General features: G+C 36.1%; 1 protein-coding gene across 3 annotated transcripts in view; it reads left to right on the top strand.

The window, feature by feature from the left end:
* Positions 1 to 24,138, top strand: part of sv2ca (synaptic vesicle glycoprotein 2Ca) — a 91,529-nt gene that overhangs the window by 62,948 nt on the left and 4,443 nt on the right. For 2 of the 3 annotated variants that reach the window (XM_087252348.1, NM_001128339.1), the window contains 8 exon segments: positions 14,177 to 14,310; positions 16,011 to 16,100; positions 19,173 to 19,280; positions 19,399 to 19,487; positions 22,089 to 22,253; positions 22,336 to 22,469; positions 22,562 to 22,765; positions 23,924 to 24,083. In XM_087252348.1, the coding sequence (XP_087108474.1) occupies positions 14,177 to 14,310; positions 16,011 to 16,100; positions 19,173 to 19,280; positions 19,399 to 19,487; positions 22,089 to 22,253; positions 22,336 to 22,469; positions 22,562 to 22,765; positions 23,924 to 24,083 (1,084 nt within the window). 3 annotated transcript variants of the gene reach the window in all.

Genomic DNA, 24,138 nt, shown 5'->3' on the forward strand with positions numbered 1-24,138 from the left:
GATTGGGTCGGCCCATCTTGAAACCAGGCGGCAGTTGCCGATTGGGCCAAATGCTTAACATTTATTATTATTATTATTTTTATCATCATCATCATAATCTAGCAAGAGATAAAAGCTGTCTGCACTTTAAAAAAAATAAATAAATAAATAAAAAAACTGACCGGCCCACATTTAAAAATTGGTCCGGCCCCTCTGGCATTTGCCAGAATTGCCAGATGGCCAGTCCGCCCCTGAAAGGAATAGATTTACCACAAAATAATTATTTGCTTAACACAAAATGAGGTATTTTGATGAAAGCTGGAAACCTGTAACCACTGACATCCATAGTATTTGTTTTTTCCTACTCTGAATGTCTATGATTACAGGTTTTCTTCAAAATAGAATCTTTTGTGTTCAACAGAAGACAGAAGGCAAGGCAAGTTCATTTATATAGCACATTTCATACACAGTTGCAATTCAAAGTGCTTTACATAAACAGCAATAGAAGAGACAAGTAATAAATAAATGAATAAATAACATAAAAGCAGATTAAAGTATGGTAAACGGGTTTTAAAAGAATGAAAAAGAAAAGAAAGACACAATAGTGTGATCTGTCGGCTGTAGCACAGTGCTCATTCAGTAAAGGCACAGCTAAACAGATTTTTAGTCTCGATTTCAATATGACTAATGTTGGTGCGCATCTGATCATTTCTGGAAGTTGATTTCAGCACTGGTGGCACAGTAGTTGAAGGCAGATTCACCCTGCTTTGAATGAACTCTCGGAATTTCTAATTTATTTGATCCTAAAGATCTGAGTGATCGGTTAGGTTTTTATTCAGTGAGCATATCTGTATTAAGTTGTATATGTATTAAGGTAATTGTATATGTATTAAGGTCCCAGGCCATTTAATGATTTATAGACAAATATTAATACTTCAAAATACATTCTGAATGTAACTGGGAGCCAGTGTAAAGACCTGAGGATAGGTGTGATGTGCTCTGATATTCTGGTTCTGGTCAGAGTCCTGGCCGAAGGGTTTTGGATGAACTGCAACTGTCTGACTGTCTTTTTGGGTAGGCCAGTGAGGAGTCCATTACAGTAATCCACGCTGCTGCTGATAAAAGCATGAACAAGTTTCTCTAAGTCTTCACTGGAAACAAAGCATCTAATTCTTGCAATGTTTTTGAGATGGTAGTATGCAGAAAATCATAAAGGTTTGGAACTTTTAAGGGTACAATAGTAAAATAAAATTGTAATTACATTTACGATTACAGTACATTTTCAATTTTGGGTAAACTATTCCATTTGTAAGCAATTTAACTGTGAAAATAGCAAATCTGTTTCATTCATTCATTCATTTTTTTTCCGGCATTGTCCCTTTATTAATCCGGGGTCACTACAGCAGAATAAACCGCCAACTTATCCAACATGTTTTTATGCAGCGGATGCCCTTCCAGCCACAACCCATCTCTGGGAAACATCCAAACACACTCATTCACACTCATACACTATACGGACTATCTACCCTACCCAATTCACCTGTACCGCATGTCTTTGGACTGTGGGGGAAACTAGAGCACCCGGAGGAAACCCACACAAACGCAGGGAGAACATGCAAACTCCACACAGAAACGACAACTGACCCAGCTGAGGCTCGAACCAGCGACCCTCTTACTGTCAGGCGACAGCACTACCTCCTGCACCACTGCATCACCCAAATCTGTTTCATTTCCATTTAAATAAACTATCACAGGACACAAGTAGAGCGGGATTGTAAGCTCAGGTCAAGGTGCCTGTCTTTCCTCCAGCATGTGTGGTCTCTCTTCTCTCTGGCAGTGATGGCTGTGTGCGAGCGGAGAACATCAGAGCTTTAGGTTAAGTGATTAATGTAGAAACAGAGCACAGCAGGGATATTTAAAGGATGAAGTGGCTCCTGCGGGGGGAAGGCACAGCCCGATGATTTATGAGGACTTCTACTCTGGAAATAAGCTGCACTCATCAGTAACGAAATGATGGAATAGAGGAGGAAGGGAGGAGGAGAAGAGTCTCTTGGCCAAAACGACGTCTGGAACAGACCGTTTTCACTCCTGTTTGTGGGGTTCACTCGGTTTTGTTCTCTGCGAACAGATAGTAATGAGGTTTTTCTCCTTGCCTTGTGAGACAAAGCGAAAGGAGCGCTTGATTTATGAATGGCCCTTGGTGAAGCCCAGGCAGGGGACAAGCTGTCAGACATACAGCGGCTAGGAAAGTATTATAGAGTCTAGCCTACAGTATGTTATAGTCTGCATGCCGGGAATCAATAAGAAACAATCATAAGCTGTGTGAATCGAGAGTCTGTGTGTTGTTTGTGAAGCAGGAGCGTCAGTCATAAATGTGTTTGGACATTTAATCTCCTTTATTATAAAGTAGATGTTCATTCAGATATAGTCCAGTCATCATTTACCGTGTCTCAGTACAGATGTGTTTCAATTCTAGATATGTTCCAATGTTTATTTAAACTGAATTCATTTAATTTGGTTATAATAATATTCATATTACCACCATCAGTGTGCAGCATTCACCTAGATGATGCAACGGCAGCCATTTTGTGCCAGACCACACACCAGCTGATTGGTTGAGAGGAGACGGAATGATGAAGCCAATTATGATATGGGGATGGTTTGGAGGCCAGAGGCCAGAGGCCAGTGGGCAAATTTGGCCAGGATGCCGGGGTTAAATTCCTACTTTACTGGGATTTTTAACCTCGGTTTAACATTTCATCCGATGACTGAGCAGTACAGAATTCCTATCAATATACTGGGGCATTTGGACCCACACAAACTTCAACATGAACACCCTCTGCTGGTTTTACTGACCACACTTATGACAGCAACCTAGCTTTCCCATGTGGTGTCTTATATAGGTACTGACCGGACACAGCCTTGCTTAGCTTCAGTAGGTGACCATGTGAGAGTTGCAGAGAGCTAGCTGCCAGCTTTAGATTCAAAATGTTCAGTTTATCTAAAGTATTTGCTCACCCAAAAATGAAAATTCTGTTATTAATCAGTCACCCTCATGTCATTTCAATCTTTTTTCATCTTTGGAACACAAATTAAAATATTTTTGATGAAATCTAAGAGCTTCCTCATCCGCCATAGACAGAAATGATCATGAGACGATCGTAAGAAGTCAAGAAAAGGAGGCAAAAACGTTGTCAAAACAGTCCATGTGACTTTGGTGATGTAATTGTAATGATACAAATCTCCAAAAAGATTTTTATATTTGAGTTTTTTCAGTTTGTGACTCGGGAGAGAGGCTTATATATGACTTTCTTGACACAGTTGTTGCATTTTGTTATAGAGAAAGCCAAAGTGAATGGAACTACAGTTAAGAAAGCAGTGCTGCTAAAATAACTACTGAAGAGCTGTTTTAGCAAGTTGGTAGAAAGAACGAGATTTGTGTGTGGCATTATGTGAAAATTAAATTACATTGCTTTTAAACAAACTGCATATCACTTTAAAAGTGACATTAAAAGGATCTAAAATTGTATCTAAAACAGGTTTATATTGATCTTTATGTGGTTTTCATGTGGGCTGTTGAACTGTATGTATCATGGCAGTTCACAAATGAGATTTACAGTGAAAGTTAGAGTAAACGTTAATCAACTGCTAGCGTGTTTCTACAAAGCTTTGAGCTACTTTATTGCGATCAGTTGATAATCTGCTTTGTGATAATTAATGTCAAAAGGAATTAAACCTTTCTTTTTTCAAAAGGAATGAGTCCAGCTCAGACAGTAGAGTTTGATGCCAGTGATGCCAAAAAACATAATTTATTCCATAAGATAGCAAGAACCTATTAATTTGGTTTCTAAATGTAATATTACTACTGATAAATGTGCTTGACAAAAGCATTATTGAAAATATATAAATGTGAAACTTCAACATTTTATTGTTCATTTTATCTCTAAAGGCCAGTGAATTGTGGATGTATATATAAATATAGGTGACTTAAAAATAATCCAGTCCAATCCATTTCATTGTTCCAGTTTTTTTTTTGTTAATCTCAATCGCTTTGGAAATGCATGAATCCTCTGACATTTTTGCGAAACGTAAAATACATTGCCCAAGGTTCTTTTGTTGCATGTTTCAGATAAAAAAAAATCCACTAGATGGCGCTGTCTAATTTTTGGTTAATTTGAAATGAGTAATTTTACTTAGAGTATAATTTTTTTTTAAATGTACTTACCTGTCCTTCTTATACACATCCACATGAAGGTACTGCTTATTGTACAGATCGCTTAGCAAACCACTGACCTAGACCTGTCCTTAAACACAACATAAATTGTTTTTAAAAGCAAACATAAGAGAAAAGTGCATTGTGACCATGTAGTTTTACCTTGATTTTACATTGCTTTTACATTGCTTTTATTTCTTTTGTTGAACCGTGCTTCACTGGAATCAAGAGCATTCTGCTTCACAAATGCAACGCCAAACAAACTGACCATGCTTGAAAAGTTGTGCTACGTATTAAATTACAAATCATTGGCTCAGGTTTTTTTTTTTTTGTGGTATTTATTTGACGTTGTGGAAAGAACTGCTGAAAAATAGTAATTTATTTGGTTACATAATGGCCCTGTAAATATCAATTGTGTGAAAACGAAGACATTTTTCTTCATAACACTGCCCTAGTTTTCATTTTACTCTGAAACTGCAATCAAATGTATGTTGTAGTACATTTTACAAAAAAATGTAGGCTAAAGCAGCAGCAGGTATTCCCAATTAGCATGTTAATGCATAGACACAGTTCCCTGTGACGGGTACCTCTCCTGAAGAGGCCTTAAAATAATTTGAAATCTGATTTATGTTTGTGGTGCAGACAATCTAAAATACAATATGAAGGGTTTGCTTAAACCTTTGACTCTACCTAGGATTTATGATAATAGTGATGCTTGCCTTAGCAGTACCAGTAATAAATGTGAATGCAAATACTGTGGGTGAGAAATGGAGCTGTAAACTATGCGCGGTGTTCTAGTATATGGGTAATGAATTGGCTGCTTGACATTTTAAAAAGCTCTTTTGCCATTTGTCACCTGGTTTGTCAATCCACACACTGCAACAAAATGCCATCAAAAAAGTTTACATTTACTCTTCAGGCTGTAATCCATGTTGCTAAGCCGGCTACAGGCTAACAAAGACACTTAGCACACACATACTGTACATAGTATTTAATAAACATTTCCCATTAGTTTGTGTATTTATGAACTATATTTCTGTGGTAGACATAGTAAAAGCAGTTTTAAGCCAACATAGGCTTATTCTAAACATACTCATTTTATCTAGCCCTAGGGTTGTCACGATACTAGAATTCGGTGCCAATCGATACTGAAATTTTAAAGACGCTTATTTCCCGCGAGTATTTGAGTGCTTAAGTGCTCAACAGAAATGACTGTGATTGGTCTTGAAGGCCATCAGTTCACCGATCAAACGGAGTGTAACCACAGACACAGGGACACTGAAGTGTTTTAAAGCTGCAATTCATCAGCGGATCGCTCGTTTGTCAGCTTCTAGATAAACCAGCTGATCGACGTGACTTTGAAACGCTCCAGTGTAGGCATGGGCTGGTATAAGATTCTGACAGTATGATAACCTTAGATAAAAATATCATGGTTTCACGGTTTGATGGTAATGTGATTACTACTCTAAAATTTATTATTTTAAATGTCTGGATGAAAACAGGGCTTCTGCTGGTTTCATCAAGTCAAATTTAAGACTTTTTAAAACCATTATGAATGAAATTTAAGGCTTTCACATGGCAAAACACTAATAATTTTCAGTAATAACCAGTGGATTTTTTACTTGCACCATTAAAATTAAAATTCAGTTATTTCTTAGCCACATATTTTTAATAATGTGTCAAAACATGCAAACTCTAGTTATATACATATATATTTTTAGAGCATTAACTTTCTTTTAAAAAAAGACAAGTTTTAAAAACAAAATTTATGCACAACATAAATTTATGCATAAAAACATGGAGAACTTTTAAACAAATGTTATTGTAAGGATGTAAGGAGGACAATTAGACCATATAGTTAAATAGTTCATAAATGTTAATTTTGTTAAATATTATTTTAGATAAATTTGTTGGTTTTACTGATTGGCCATAGCTTTACATGGACAATTTGTGAAAATTAAGACCTGCTTAAAAGTATTTAAGACCCACAACAGCATTTATTCATTCATTCATTTTCTTGTCGGCTTAGTCCCTTTTTTAATCCGGGGTTGCCACAGCGGAATGAACCGCCAACTTATCCAGCAAGTTTTTTTACGCAGCCGTTGCCTTTCCAGCCGCAACCCATCTCTGGGAAACATACACACACATTCACACACACACTCATACACTTCGGACAATTTAGCCTACCCAATTTACCTGTACCACATGTCTTTGGACTTTGAAGGAAACCGGAGCACTCGGAGGAAACCCACGCAAAGGCAGGGAGAACATGCAAACTCCACAACAGCATATTTCAGTGAATTTAATTATTTTAAGGGCTTAAATTTAAACACAATGTTTTATTTTGAGAAACATTTATAATATTTTGGAGCAGTAAACATGTCAGGCTGGATAATGAAAATGAATCATTGACTTTTGCTGTCTTCTGTTTTTTTTACAATTTAAAATGGCATCTTTGGATATGTTTTCTACTGAAGATACTGTTGTCCTAAAAAAAACATTTTTTTAAAAAGTAAATAAAAAATCTTACACATACCTTAGAAACAGTATTGCTGAAAATTTTGGCGGTTTAAAACATTGACTTTTTCAAACTAAGGTATACCTTGAAAACGGTTATCGTCCCATGCCTACTCCAATGTCCCTGTATCTGTTTTTACACTCAATAAAAAGCGGTGAGTTCGGTGAACTGATGGCCTTCACGGCCAATCACAGTTTAAGAACACTCTCAAATTTCCCCGGGAAATGGACATTTTTAAAATTTGGTAGAGAATTTCAGTATCATGACAACTATATCTAGCCCTGTATACATTTCTGGAGATTGCAAGTTATGTAGCCAGAAGTACGTTTGGCTGCATTTCGGGTTTATAACAAATGATAGAGGGTGGTATGACACCGTTCCTTTTTTGCACTTACCAGCTGACCAGCTTACCTCTGTTTTGATGGCTTTCCCGCTGTTACCAGTTTGTATGAGAAGGGTCTGTCTGCAGACTGCAAGACAGGGGCAGAACATGAAGTGGTGTAACTTGTAGTACGCCAGAGGTGTAACTTGAAGTTATAGTGACCCACATGTCAAAACTGTGTTGTCGGCATGATGGCTCTGTACATCAGTTATCAACATCTACACCTACTCCACACCTAAACCCAACCATCATCGTTATCAACGTCTACACTTTCCCCGACCCTTAACCGAACCATAATAGTTAACGTCTTCACCTCCCTTAACCCAACTATCACAGTTTTTAACATACGGCTGTGAGTTGCGGAGGCTTTCATACTTGATGCACTTGCCTTTGTATTGTTATTTGCAACCACAGGGGGAGACGACGAGTATAGCTGTCATGACAAAATGGATGAATAAGTCAGCAAGTTTCAGGGTTGCTTAATGAATGAAAATAATAATAACAAATCAAATGAATAGTTTGTTGATACATTTGGAGAAAACTCTTAAAAACATTTGGTGAAAATGTGCTCTGGTAAGTATTTCCACCATCTTGCCAACAACATCCCATTGTGACATCTCGCATGATTCAGTGGGGTCTCGATAACTGCAAGTTACGCCTCTTCATGTCCACAGAAAGATACACTTGGTTTGTTCAGTTGCTCACCATGTATGTCAGTGGACTTATGCCCCATTCACACGGTGCGTCAGCTTCAATGCTTCCCATTCACTTTGAATGAGTGACGTCAGGCACTGTCAAACTGCACCAAACAAAGCGTCAGCCAATCAGATCGCTGGAAGCAAATACACCAGCTCAGACAGTAGCCGATTGCGGACTAATTTCATTGGCTGATGCTGCTATGACAATCGCGTCAGCCCCAACTTCAGACACGCCTTCAGTCAAGCTTTGACGCTGAAGCCCCGTGTGAATGGAGCGTGAATATGCAGAGAAGAGTTAACCACAACGACAAGGTTCGAGTCTGGTGAAGAGCAGTTCCAGAAAGCGAGTAAGACAAAATCAGAAACCAAAAAATAAAATATACAAGTAAAAAACTGGATGAGAATGTGGTAAAAACAAATGCGATAAAAAAAACGGCGAAGGCTTTTCTTTTTCTGGATTGCTTTTGAAAACACTATTGGTTGGGTTTAGGGAAGGAGGAGGATGAGTCAGTCGATTGGTCAGTCAGTCGACAGCGACCTTTGGTGTATTTACGCCAGAACAGCAAATTGTACCTCCTGGGACGTATTTTGCGCTCTCCAGAAATGTATATAAGGGTACGTTTTTAGAATGAGCCTGGGTTGGTTTAAGCAGTTAGTCCTGAACTAAAAGGATTTGTCATAATAAAATGTGGATGGATAGAAAACAATTATTTAAGTTCTGCAACATGAAAACGTTTTAAGTAACATTGTTAAAGTCAAAATAAATACATGCATACTTCGTCTAGAAAAAGAGACGTTTTAAACTTGCTAAGAACATTCAAAAAATGATATTATATAATGTAAGTCGAACATTAAGGGAACATTTTAGAAGTTAAAATTGGAATTTGGGTATAGCATTTTCAGTCGAGCATGCAGTGTATTCTCCCTAATGGAATTAACTATTATTTGTTTAACCACAGTTTTACTATAAACACCATGGTTAAACTAAAGGTACTTTGCGGTTACCTGGTTTTAAATACAAAATTATCAAAGAAGGTTTATTTGTAGTATAACCATAGTTTATTTTGTAAGGGCTGTGATTACCTTGTTTGATGTCAAAATTAAGTGTCTCTTATGCTTTTCCTTGAAAGCAGCTCAGTAGCTTTTGTAACAGAGCAGAAATGCAAATGTACACTCGAATGGACATGCTTCATTACAACATTTACTTTAACAGTGTTGTATGTGTCGTTTTATTTGCATTAAAGCTGGCTGTGGTCGTGGAGCTGCTGGCAGCATGAGCACAAACGGATAGTACTTTTATCTGCTGACTCAGTCGCCCGTTTCCTCAGTCAATTATGCACATAATCTACGTAATGAGATTTCCAATGACATGGGCGAAACATTAACCCTCTGGGCTCACCTGCTGTTGCAATCACAGCTTCATAGCTCTCAATTATGCTGCAGTATAGTGTTACCTGCATTATTTACCACAGAGATACGCAAATGAACACACACAGAGAGTGCTTCATTTCACCCTGCCGCATCCCTAATGTCTCTTTCAATCCCATTCAGACATAAATCACGTCTTCCAGCTGTAAACACAGAACTTAGCATAGCCTGCTATGTGCACTATAGGATTAAACGTGAACTATATTTATTGCACATAGTTTTTTATTTTTGTGGTTGTTGAGCAGTAATGTTTTTTAAGACGTGGTTTATATTGCAAGTAGTTTGTCTATATAATGTTACTTTAAAGATCCGTGGTTTTTATATAGAGCCAGATTAACTAAACTGTGCACAATTAGACCAACACTTACCCCTGCATCAACTATCAAAGCAGTCTAAAATGGGTTGCAGCCTGAGATGTGTTGCATAAAGCATCTTTGGGTTTTTAACCCAGGCAAGTTCACTTTTGAGCAAACCCTGAGTTTCAGGCTCATAAAGGTGGGTTGGTTTACAGTGGGTTTTGTCAACATGGCAATGGGCTATATGCACACTGACTTTAAATTTTCAGCCAGGCAGCCCAAGGGCTTCTGGTGAACTGTCTTTCCATTACAAAATTGCCACGTTTAAGATCTGATTTCTTTAAAAATCTTATAATGCGGATGGACTGTTTGAAACAATAAGTGTGTTCTGAGACTGAAACATTATGAAAACATTTTGAATAACATTATCATAACCAAAATTAATAGTTCTTTCCCAGAGATGGGTTGTGGCTGGAAGGGCATCCGCTGCGTAAAAACGTGCTGGATAAGTTGGTGGTTCATTCCGCTGTGGCGACCCTGGATTAAAAAAGGGACTAAGCCGACAAGAAAATTAATGAAAAAAATGAAAAATGAATACTTTGTCTAGAAAAAAATAAACAATATTTAAAATTTTCTAAGAACATTCAAAAAAAATTTTAAACAATATAAGTCGAACATTAAGGGAACAGTTTAGAACCTAAAAATGTAAGTTGGGTATGGCTTTTTCAATTGAGCATGCAGTGTATTCTCCCTAATGGAATTAACCACATGTTTTGTTATAATAAAGGTATTTGAAACATGTTTTTGGCAGATGACAATTTGTAAAACCACAGTTTTCTGTAAATATAGCATAAATTTAAAAAGGGGAACTTCTTATGTAATGAGGTACACCTTTTTCCCACTGCATATCTTTAGTTTGTTTTTTTTATCCTAGTAGTGTACTTGTCTATTGTGATTGTAAATAACTTATTATTTTTGCAGGTATTATGGTTTATCTGTTATTTGAAGCAATGAAAGACACATTGAATACACACAAATAAAACATTACACTACTGTACATTAGCTATGCTGTAGAAGTAGAAAAGACACTTTGGTTTAAACGAAAAGCTAGCATTTTGGAAGAGTTATTTTCAACACAACACAAACAGAACACTGAAGTATAAATGATTGCGTGCAAGGCATGTGCCACGGCTTACGGAGATCACTCGACACAGAAGTATAATTCAGCCTTTACAGAGTGACATAACAAGACCAAAACATTTTCAGCTCAGAATATATTTACTGCACACTGGGAGCCCATGACAGACTTAAAGCTGCTTTATATGATTTCAGAAACCAACCTGGCTTACACCACTTAACATTACAAATGTAGAATAGTTGTGGATAGCTTTGAGTTTGCCTGCACTTAAGGATATTATAGCAGAACTGAGCAGTCCTGTAGCTCAGTGGATTCTCAATGGTCTGTGTACGAAATCGTCACCTATACCTTTAAATAGTGCACTATTTGATGGCCCAGCCTTTGGTCAAAAACATGTAAAAAATTATTGTGCATGTCTGTGGGGTAAAGATGGCTAAACGATGGCTCAGCGGTTAGCACTGTTGCCTCACAGCAAGAAGGTTGCTGGGTTGAGTCCAGGCTGGGCCAGTTGGCGTTTCTGTGTTGAAGTGAATTAGCTCAAAGTGAATTGAAAATTAATTTGAGCGGGGCTTCAAAAGAATCGACTCTTTAAATCCGAACAAACAAATCATCCAGCGAACGTTAAAATGGACAGTTGACTTCAATTGCGGCTATTGCTATCAAAATAAAAACCCATTTATGTTTAAGCAGAGTAACAAGATAGAAGTTTAAGACATTAGATTCATGCACAGGCACCTTTTTTTTTTATACAAAATGACACTTTATTGACTAATCTAACTGAAACTTAACACCTAACACAAACACACATTCATACAAGTGTGAGAGTGAGAGAGTGAGAATGTAAGGATGGAAAAACCTCTGATTTTGTAAGACCAAACCAAGCGACCCAAAAATAATCAATTTAACCCTTCTATGATCTCTTTAGGGTTACATTTTGTTCACACCAGTTAAGTGGTAGTTTGGAAATGTTACTTGCGTTTCTTTTTTTGATGTGAAGAACTTCCTCTGTTGAGCAAGTGGTTAGCTGGTGGTCAGTTATTTGTCCTTGCGGGGCTTAGAGTGGGGTTGAGTCGGTCATTTCAAGTTTGAAGCGACAATAGGGCTAGCCGTGTTGACTACTTGTTTCAAGGCACAGTAAACTAAGGCCCCGTTTACACTAGTGCGTTTTAGTTTTAAAACGGCGTTGTAGAATGAAAACGATCCGCGTCCACACTCGCGTTTTACCCAGCGTTTCTGAACAGCTCTCCGTCCACACCAAAACACTGAAAACGCACATTACGTGACCACACAGACACTCTCGGGCAAGCGCTCCAGCATTTCTACCCAGATGAGAGCTCTGCTTGTCGGACTGCTCATCAAGCATCTCCCGCTGGATCTAATCTCACTATATTTGCTAAACGTGATATTTCATTCATGTTGTTGTCTTTATCTAACGACATAGGCCAATTCCCTGACTTTGATCATTGGAATCTATTAAGTTACTTGTTCACGGGTAAAATGTTTTGGTTAAGTGCAAAGATAAGTTAATGATTAATCCAGGTACATTGACTGATCGCTTGCCTTTATTTCCTACAATGTATAAACTTATTGTATGTTATACTTTTATAATTATCGATTATTAAAACTGATATTCAGCAAAAGAGAGGGTGCGTTTCGTATTTTCACTGAAATTGAAAGGAGGCAGTTGTTATAGGCTCCGTTTTGTTATAAATATCCACACAGTGAAGATGACGCTCATATATGCAGCACGGCACTTAGCATTTCTGCTGTCTGTTAAGTAGCTAATATTAAAAAGAAAATAGGCAGTTCCTTAAATCATGTTTACATTTTATTGTTGAGAAAGTGAAACAACGTAGCCAAGGTGATGTGAATGAAGTTATAAAGTACACTGTTCCCTTTGAAGATTTACCCGTGTCTTCGGTATGTTTTCCATATCAAACTGAGAAGGGGGAGACTGCAGCCTTGAACAAACTTGCGAAGTCTTAACTTACAAGAAGAGGATGTGAGACTGAACTGTGTGTGGGCTACTTAATATTGAGGAAAAGCCCCAATCAGATAGGCGAACGTTTGCAGCCCCGCCTCCGTTTTCAGATGTCTCCGTCTTTCCCTATCCACACTGAGACGGAGCTGCAGCGTTTTAGAATGAAAACGGCCTCTCCAGCGTTTTCAAAAAGCTCCGTTTTCGGCGCTCGAGAACTCCGGCGTAGTGTGGACGGATGGCGTAACCGTAGCAAAACTTATGCGTTTTCAAACTAAAACGCATTAGTGTAAACGGGGCCTTAACTAGACTCTTGACTGAAAAGAAAGAAATATATCAGAGATAGGAATGTCTGAGCTGTGCGGTTAACCCATTTTGTCAGGGTCCATTCTAGTTCTATGTTTACTTTGCTCTAGGCAGTGGCCTTAGGTCACAAGCCTTTATAAGGATGTGTTTGTACCCACTTTCCAGAGCAGGGCAGCTCAAACCTGTTCCTTGAGAATTACCTTCCTGCAAAGTTCAGCTCCAACCCTGATCAAACACACCTGAACCAATTAATTTGGACCTGAAGAGCAGTTAATAATTACAGGCAGGTGTGTTTGATATGGGTTGCAACTGAAATCTACAGAAAGGTAGATCTCCAGGAACAGGATTGAGCACCCCTGTCCCAGAGAAACAGAATGTTAAATGAGAAAACAATGGGCGTGGCTTGTTTTTTTCTACTGCGAGCTGATTGGATGTAGTAAAGTAGGCATTTCATTTGGAAAGGTCTGGAAAAGGGCATCTCCTCCTCACCATTTCTGTTTGTTGTCAAAACTGACAGTTGTAGCAGCTTCGGTAAATATGTTAGCCCTGCGTAATTCCTAAGATATACATAATCTGACAATTAAACTGAAAACAAACTTGAAGTGTATTTTCAGATTTCAGCTAAAGATTAGAAGGACAAACAAACTTTTTTTTTCCTAATGGCATGCACAGATGAATTGTTCACCATATAACTGGCAATGTGAGCTAACAAAATGCACATAACGGTTTTTGATTTCTTGGGGACTTTAATTTGTAATTAAAGATTTCTAATGAATACAATTTTTCTAATTTTATAATACCTTTTGTTATTATTTTGATAGTCAACAGAGTATTACTCTGTAGATGTCAAATAGACATCAAGGTTTGACATCAAATTGATTTGCATTTTGGATGTGTTTTGACATCAAGGTGCCATGCTGGGTTCTCTTTTGTGAACTAATATCATCAACCCCTTTGTTAAAGAAAACCTGTCATACTGTATTACATACATTAAACTTGCCGATCTTCAATTCCAGTGCCTAGAAAAGACAAAAACACTAGGCTTAACTCTTCTGTAATCAATCAATGTTGGACAAATGAAATGGATGCGTTCACTCAGCCTGTAACCACTATGACATGTCAGCAGTTATTGATAAATGTTAGCAGTTCAGATGCTACAGTCTCACAGTGAGTACTATCAGCCGAACCCTTTGTCTGTTCAGGATCAATAACATGAGCAATTGTGTGATGTTTTCCTCAGGCTGGAGTTTCAGTATGGGCTCTGCTTATCAGTTCCACAGCTGGAGGGTGTTTGTGGTGGTTTGCGCTCTTCCATGCGTTTGTGCCGTCGTGGCCTTAACCTTCATGCCGGAGAGCCCACGCTTCTACTTGGAGGTGAGGAGCATCTCAAACCAGGGTAAAAGTTCTAATGAAAACTCCATTAGCAGATAGTTTGCAGATACAGTGCATCCGCAAAGTATTCATATCATTCACCTTTTTTTTATGTAACAGCCTTATTCCAAAATAGTTCAAATTAATTTATTTCCTCAAAATTCTACACACACTACCCTATAATGACAGTCACTCCCACTAGCCACTTTGGCTGGTTGAAAATAAATTTTAAATTGTGGTTTTCTTAAAAGCAGGGTTTGACTATAAGGATGACCCAATAAGTGTGCAAATGTGATCTTAGAATCGAGAAACAGCACGACTAACAAAAATAATTGCTTTCGCTTGAGCAATAGAAAGCAGGTGAATATCGAATGAGAGGATGATCACTCACGCAAACAGCTGATGTGATGCAAGCGACTGTTTAAAGCGCGTGCACGCTCCTGTTTCCTTGCTTGAAGCAACCATCCCTGGAACGCAACTGTGATCGGTTCTCTTTCATATAGAACAGACCAAAAGTCTTGCTAATGCACCAACAGTCTTGCTGCTTTCAAGAGCTCCAATTGTGTCTTTTTGTAAGCAGCACCAGTTGCTTTCGCTTTGAACAGATTATTAATTGGCCTTAACCGTGGGATCATCCTTTCATTATCACACAGTATGTTTTTCACCTGCTTTCTTTTGCTTACGATTATTTTTGTTTAGGGTTTAATTATCTTTTTTGTTTTTTACAACAACATTGCTTTAATTTGAGATTAACTTTCCATTTATGTGTAGTTAACTAGTGATCTGAGAGACCTTTAACGAGGACAGATTACTGTGCATATTTTTGATATGTCAATAATTATTTTTAAAAGTCAATTGTTTTTCTTAGTTTTTTTATTTTTTTTTTAGAAATGTTTTGTTGAATAAAAAGTATAGTATACAGCTATATTTAGCTTGTTTTGAGACATTTAAGATATGTGACTAAGAAATAATTATTGTTTGGTGTGGTCAGAGATAAATTTGGTAAATCCCTAATTTTAAGTTCTGAAAATCCATGTGAAATAAAAACTAAGTGTAATATAACACCATGAAACCATGACCCATACATGACACACTACATGTGAAATGAATGAGGAGGCATGTGGACAAAACACAAAATCTAAAATCTAAAGTGATTTTAGCATGACAAAGTTATATTTATGCATATAAAAATATTTTCCCAACAACAAAATTGTGGCTAGTAAAAATGCAGAGTGGCTAGTAACGTTGGAAATCTACTAGCCATTGTGGCTGGTTATCAAAAAAGTTGTCAAGCCCTGGTAATCAATATGCTAAGAAAAAAAAAAAGATTACTACACCTCTAACATAGTAAATCCATGGTTAATTTATGCAAGAAATGTCCAAAAAACTCACAGAACTTTTATTTATTTATCATATATCAAATTGTATGATGTTACATTATTAAAATACATGGTTTATAGCTAACATAGTTTCTAGCTATCATGATTAGAAGAACATCCGTTTAGTTTACTGTAAATGACTAAACTCAGTGAGCATCTGAGGAAACAGGCTGACTGCAGTGAACGTGACTGTCTTTGAAGCTAATGACGTGTGTTTGTCGTGACTCTTTCGTGGCAGTCGAGGTGGGCGTCTGTCATCCAGCGCTGCGGTTTCCACTTAATCCACTTAATCTCTGCGAAATGTTTTTGGTTCTATCCTTTCAGGTGGGGAAGCACGACGAGGCCTGGATGATCCTCAAGCAGATTCATGACACAAACATGCGAGCGCGTGGACAGCCAGAGAAAGTCTTCACCGTGAGTCGATTCCCTAACTTTAAGCTGCTTAGAGCCCAGAGCATGCTTTAAAGTTGCTTCAATTCATGAATGATTGTCTCATCCTGCGCTCTATGTGTGCTTTACTGATGTTTTGGTGTCATTTACTGAGCCTCAGAATTAAAGGCACATTGCAGACTGCTTTAAGACTTTTTAGCAGCAGTAATGATGAAGATTAAGATGTCACCAAACTTGGTATAATATACAGTGGTCTTCAAAAGTATTTGCATATCCAAAGCGATAGTTTGATCAAAAATGAAAAATTACTCACCTCATACAAAGCTACTTTGTATCTGAAATACTTAAAAGAGACACTCAAACTAGATACATTTGAGGCCTTGAGACGAATTACTCAAGTCCATATTTTCTAATTTTGAGTAATAAAATTTCATTTGGATTGGGAACATTATATTATACATTTTTATTCTATTTTCTATTTTTATTAGATTTGTATATTTATAATAGACAACAAAAGCTTCTCAATACATTTTTTGTGTCAGTAATGAAAACCTAAAGTGATTTATATTTCTCAAATGTGGAAGAACGCCATATGTCCAGTTAATGTTGTATAATGGTATAACTCTGTTACATTGTATCACTTAAAACTACTAAAGATCTGATTCCTCTGTCTTAATTTTAATACAGTAACAGAAACTTTTATATTATATTTATATTATATTATATTATATTATTTTTTATAAAATATTAAGAATTTCTTTCAAGTTTATTATTATTATTATTATTATTAATATTATTATTATTATTATTATTTAAACACAGAAACTACAGTATGAACAATGTACATTACATAGGCCTTCTTACAGTACAGACAATAACAAACAATTCGTCACCTTGAAATGATAAGTTTCTATTTGCTCTATTATGTGTGCAACATTTGTTTTTTTAAATAAAAAGTCTTCAAATGTAAACAACTTATAAAAAAAACATCCCATAATGTAAATAAGTTATATGTAGAATATGTCAATAACTCAATTTTGACAAAAATGTCAGATTGAACCTTATAATTCTGAGGTGACGAATTATTAACAATAAACCATAAATAAATGTATAAATACAACAATAAATACCTAAATTGCAGACATACATCATAGCTAAATATTGTGGTTTATTTAGAAATATACATGCGCTGGCGCAGTGCACTTGTGTATATACTACTTCAAACTGTTCAAGCACTCCACCTGCTTACAATATAAATAAATATACAAACAAATATACTCGTAGTTTACATAGGGCTGGGGGAAATATACATTGATACAGCTTTATTATATATGGTTTGTGGTTTATTTTGATAGGTTAATTGTTTTTGTGGGTGGCAGGGCGGTGCAGTGGGTAACGTTGTTGCCTCAAGGCAACAAGGTCACTGGTTCAAGCCTCGGCTGGGTCAGCTGGCATTTCTATGCGGAGTTTGCATGTTTATACCTTGTTGGCATGGCTTTCCTGCGGGTTCCCCCTATAAGTCCAAAGACAAGCCCCAGAGGTGTATTGAATAAACGAAATTGTCCTTAATGTATGTGTGTGAATAACAGTGTATGGGTGTTTCCCAGTGATGGGTTGCAGCTGGAAGGGCATCTGCTGTGTAAAACATATGCTAGATAAGTTGGCGGTTCATTCCACTGCGTTGAGCCCTGATTAATAAAGGGACTGAGCTGAAAAGAGAATGAAGAAATGAATTAACTGTTTTTGTACTGTTTAGCACTCCTCTGTGTGTTCAGAGAGAGAGAGAGAGAGAGAGAGAGACCTTACATCACATATACGGTTCTTCCACTCAGGTCTTTTGGTGTTTTTTTCCCTGTATTTTGTTCTCTTTTTTGATTAAAATATGGTTTCCCAGCATCCCTCAAAGCCTTCCTTACTCTGTCTTTCCATTTGTTCATGTCGGCTCTCCTTTTTTTTCCATGCGACGCCATTTTAATGTTTAAAATGCGAACTTGGTCATGCAACAATATCCTCAAAGTGTTTCTATATAAAAGGTTCACACAAACAGCTAAAGAGTTCAGATGCAAATACCTTGCAAAGAGTTCACAATTAGCTGAGGATTGATAAGAAAGTGTATTTGACATTCTGTCCTGGGAGAGAGCCCTGAGCTCAGAATGTCCTCGAGCTTGGGGCTCCCTCCTGTTAGAAGGGCAAGAGGGGAGTTTGAGCTCAGGTAGGTCTCGAGAACTCCTTTGCTAAGAGTTTGTCTTAAGATGCTATTTTGGAGTTGTTATTTACTTATGGTTTCTGTCTTTGGACGGTGAGAGGAAACCGGGAAACTCGGGGAAAACCCATGCGTGCACAGGGGGAACTTGCAAACTCTGCACAGAAATGCTGACCGGCCTAGTGAAGGGCCGAACCAGCGGCATTTTTGCTGTGAGGCAGCAGTGCTAACCACTGGGTCGCTGTGCCATTCTATCAGGAGAAGGGGAGGAATAGGGGTGGAAAGAGGGATTCTTGATTATAAATAAACCACAGTAAGTGCCATCTGAAATTTTCCTCTAAAATTTGTGTTTTTTCAGCCTGCTATGTTTATGTTCAGTTTTTTAAAAGAATCTATCTATTATTTGAACTCTCTAAACACAACAACCTCAGAAAAATGCTAATTTTATATGAAAATTTCAGTTGGCACTTAGAGGTTTTTGCATCTAAACTCTTTAGTTAATGTCACATGGTTATCTCATTTTTTATTTTTATAAATATTTTTATAAATGCTTATACGGTTGTTCAACACATGCACTCATTTAGAATTAGAAATTAGAAACAAGCCTAAATTTTGGGTTTTTGATGACTAGTCTATTTTTGAACTATAATTAGATGCCTATTAGATTTTCACTCAGAGGCCTAATTTAGCCTTGATTTAGCCAAGACCTCTCTGTTTGAATCTCTAATAGATGTCTTTTAAACACAAAACGTACTTGCTGTGCATTTACTCGCCTCAGTTGGTTCTAACTATTTTAGTTTCATGTGTCTTTATAATGTCTTTAAATCAAACTATATATTTTGTTGAACGATGGCTTTTGTACGTGGCTTTGGTAACTTTGTTTCTGCTCATAGGTGAACAGAATTAAAATCCCGAAGCAGATTGATGAGTTTGTCGAGATGCACGAATCGGGCAACTTTTTCTCAAAAGCGATCTTCAGAATAAAGACAGAGCTTCATGGGGTAAGATTCACAATCCCTATCAGTAAAAAAGATCATCGTTGTTATCAATTAAATAAATCACAGAATATTTTTTTATGAGACAGTAAAAATGATAGTTCACTGATTTCTGTCCTTTCAGATTTGGTTGAACTTCTTGAAGTGTTTTAATTACCCAGTGAAAGAGAGCACAGTGAAGCTTGCTATTGTGTGGCTTACACTGTCATTTGGGTAAGACCTTCCTCTGTCTGTCTGTCTGTCTGTCTGTGTATTTCTTGGCACAACAGTAAAAGGTAATACAGTACTGTATGTATCTTGTATATGCATGTTTTGGTATGTTTTCAACAATTAAACATTTTTTTCTTATTTTTTCTTATTAAAAAAGAATTAATAAAAAATAGCTTCTCTGTCATGCGTCTATAAATAAAAGCACATTTATATGGGACCCTCTATTACTTGCTAATTAATATATTAACAATATATTTATTCTGTAAGTTAAGATGACCTAACACAAGTTAACATTATTTGACTTAAATAACGTTAACTAACATTAACAAAGATGATAAAATACAGTAATAAACGTATTACATACATAAAACATATTTACCAACATTAACTAATGGACCATAATTATAAAGTGCTACTAATTTGTTTGTTCTTCAATTGGTTCATTGACATTTATTTATTTATTTATTTGTTTATTTATTTATTTTCATTTTTTTATTTGTTTGTTCGTTCGTTCGTTCGTTCATTCGTTCGTCCGTTCGTTTATTTATTTATTTATTTATTTATATGCCATAAAGTGCATTGATTAAACGTGTTAAATTATTCTCTGATTTGTGCTTAGAAAAGTTCAACCTTACCACTGTAATCTAGTTTGCTCCTATATACTTTAATTTATATAAAACAAAGGCATCAATATTAACTTTATTAACATATCACATTATATTGTGATATGACACAATGCAAAAACATGCATTAAAGACTTAAACTACAATTAAGCAGTCTACAGTAGTCAACATTTGAAGTTAAAACCTTTTATAAAAGTTGTCCAAAAACTAATCAGCAACACCCATTCTTGTCTTCATTTTGAAAAACTTGTGACTACCTCAAATGGTGACTAAGGCTGCATTCATACTGCAGATCTTGATGGTCAGTTTTGATTTTTTGATTGTATGAGATTTTTTGGATGAACTGTTTACATCATCTTTTAAAAGTGACTCAAATCCAATGACAAGTTGTTTGCTTTAGTCATTCACTACTGTTTTTATTGACACGCGACTCGCATAAGCAGGTGAAAATCCGATCTGCCTGCGGATTTTTGCATATGATTTTTTCCCTGTTTACATGTACATGGGCCATATCCAATCTGCGCAACATAGGAAACAAACGTTACAAACATCAGTGGCAAATTTTACAATATACACGTTAACTAGCATAGACACAGTACATTATGCCTCTTCTGGCTGGCGCTGAATTAGCTTTTAACCTGTACACTCACTGGCCACTTTATTAGGTATACCTATCCAACTGTTTGTTAACACAAATTTCTAATCAGCCAATCACAAGGCAGCAACTTAATGCATTTAGGCATGTAGACATGATCAAGACAATCTGCTGCAGTTCAAATCGAGCATCAGAATGGGGAGAAAAGGTGATTTAAGTGACTTTAAATGTAGCACGGTTGTTGGTGCCAGACTGGCTGGTCTGTGTATTTCAGAAACTGCTGATCTACTGGGATTTTCACGCACAACCATGTCTGGGGTTTACAGAGAATGGTCTGAAAAAGAGAATTTATATAGTGAGTGGCAGTTCTGGGGGTACAAATGTCTTGTTGATGCTAGAGGTCAGAGGAGAATGGCCAGACTGGTTTAAAATAATTAAAAGGCAACAGTAACTCAAATAACCACTCGTTACAACCAAGGTATGTAGAAGAACATGTCTGAACGCACAACATGTCCAACCTTAAAACTGATGAAAAGACCACATCAGCTAAGAAAAAGAAACTGAGACTACAATTCGCACAGGCTCAGAAAAAAATGGACAATAGAAGATTGGAAAAACATTGCCTGGTCTGATGAGTCTCGATTTCTGCTGCGACATTCGGATGGTAGCGTCAGAATTTGTTGTCAATAACATGAAAGCTTGGATCCATTCTGCCTAGTATCATCGGTTCAGGCTGGTGATGTTGGTGCTATGGTGAGAGGGATATTTTCTTGGCACACTTTGGGCTCATTAGTACTAATTGAGCATTGTGTCAACACCACAGCCTACCTGAGTATTGTTGCTGACCATGTCCATCCCTTTATGACCACAGTGTAAGTGTGAATCATCTCAGACTGGTTTCTTGAACTTGACAATGAGTTCACTGTAGTCAAATGGCCTCCACAGTCAAAAGATCTCAACCTAATAGAGCACCTTTAAGATGTGGTGGAACGGGAGATTTACATCATGGATGTGCAGCCGACAAATTTGCAGCAACTGCGTGATGCTATCATGTCAATATGGACCAAAATCTCTGAGGAATTTTCCAGTACCTTGTTGAATCTATACCACGATGGATTAAAAAAGTTCTGTAGGCAAAAGGGGGTCTAACCTGGTACTTGTAAGGTGTACCTGATAAAGTGGCCGGTGAGCATTTTAGATTCTGATGCGCTGTGAACCCTACGTGGTCATGAATGGCTGCCTGCTTCGCATGCATACCAAAGCAACGTTATTTGTGAAAATGTCCGATACCTACTGTACAGTATACACATACTGTATCATTACAGTGTCCATCCATTGATTTCTATCATCTCTACTGTGTATTTAAAGAACTTAATATTTCTGCAGGTATTACGGTTTATCTGTGTGGTTTCCTGACGTCATCAAACACCTTCAGAACGATGAATATGCCTCTAAAGTACAGCGGCATAACAACGAGCGCATTGAGGACTTCACCTTCAATTTCACCCTTGAAAACCAGATACACACTAATAGCTTATTCATCAACGACAGGTGACTTATTCCAAAGCTTAATCTTTTTATTAATGTCTGTATAAATTATCACATAAATCATTTCCTTTATTCTGTCCTCCAGGTTCATAAATATGAAATTCAAGTCTGTCACATTCATCAATTCCACCTTTCAAAGCTGCTTTTTTGAGGATGTGACATCCGTTGGATCTTTCTTTCGTAACTGCACATTTATAGAGGCTGTCTTCTACAACACTGGTAAAATCCTCATTTATTTTGGAACCCTTTCCACCACTTTGCTACGTATCTGTGTCTAATTATCACTTCCTGCTGTGCTTTAAACTTGACAGATATTGACGATTCCAAACTTAAGAACACAGATGTTATAAACAGTACATTTTACCACAACAAAACAGGCTGTCAAATGACTTTTGAGGATGATTACAGTGCATACTGGGTCTACTTTGTCAATTTCTTGGGAACACTAGCTGTTCTGCCTGGCAACATTGTTTCTGCACTGCTCATGGACAAAATTGGCCGCTTGTCTATGCTAGGTGAGACAAGTTTAATTCATTTTTTTTTTTTAGAATTTAACAATGTTATAATTATTTAACATTTGTTCTATTTTTTATTTCTAACCATTCTCTCAAATAGTGTATTTGACATATAAAAAAATGTCATGAGAGATGTTTTAATTAATTTATTTCGTTTAATTTTATGCCTTACCATATTCTTAATAATATTTGTCATTAAAACTTTTTGTTTTTTGACTTAAAATAATGCTTCATTTAATTTATTTTATTTTTATTTATTTATTTATTTTATTTTATTTATTGTATTTTATCTATGCATTTTATTTATTTTATTTTATGTATGCATTTTATTGTCATTTTGATTGTCGTGAGAAAAGTGTTTTTTTATTTTTTGAATGCAGTTAATTTATTTTATTTTATTTCATGTATGCATTTTATCATTTTATAAGTGTATTATTTTATTTATTTATTTATTTTATTTTGTTTATTTTATATATGCATTTTATTATTATTTTTTTTTTATTTTTCATTTATTTATTTATTTATTTATGTATGTATTATTTTGTTTATTTTGTTTATTTTATTCCATGTATCCATTTTATTTTATTTTAAAACTTTTTATTTTTTATTTATTTTATTAAAAAATGTTTATGTATGCATTTTATTTGTTTTATTTTATATATGCATTTATTTATTTATTTTTGTATGCATTTTATGGTCATTCTGTTTGTTGTGAAAGGAGTGTATTATTTAATTTAATCTAATTTATTTTATGTATGTATTTTATTTTATTTTATTTTATTTAATGTTTTAATTTATTTGTTTTATTTATTTATTTTTTATTATTTATTATTTTATTTTATTGTCATTCTGTTTGTCATGAGAGAAGTATTTTGTCATTTATTGTGCTTATTTGATTTTATTTGATTTTTCACCTATCCATATTCTTAAATATATTTGTCATTTAAACTTTTTGTCATGAGTGAAAAAAAGCTTTTATTTAATTTTAATAAATGTTATTTATTTATTTATTTATTTTTATTTATTGTTTATTTTTTAAATTTTATTATTTTTAATATTTCATTCCTCGCTGTACTATAACATTTGTTGTTTATAATTTTAGTCATGTGTGGAAAAAATAAAAAAGTCTTTCTATATGTATTTTGTGTGTCTTGTCAGGGTTTTCCATGATCCTGTCAGGTATCAGCTGCTTCTTCCTGTGGTTTGGCACCAGTGAGTCGATGATGATTGGGATGCTGTGCTTGTACAATGGCCTAAGCATTTCCGCTTGGAACTCCCTGGATGTTGTGACAACAGAGCTGTACCCTACGGACAGAAGGTGGGCTTATACTCATACATAATAAAATATGCTAACATGCACGCAACAAAGCTGT

Source organism: Danio rerio, chromosome 5 (genome assembly GCF_052040795.2).
Source record: "Danio rerio strain M-AB ecotype USA chromosome 5, GRCz13ab, whole genome shotgun sequence".
Classification (NCBI taxonomy): domain Eukaryota; kingdom Metazoa; phylum Chordata; class Actinopteri; order Cypriniformes; family Danionidae; genus Danio; species Danio rerio.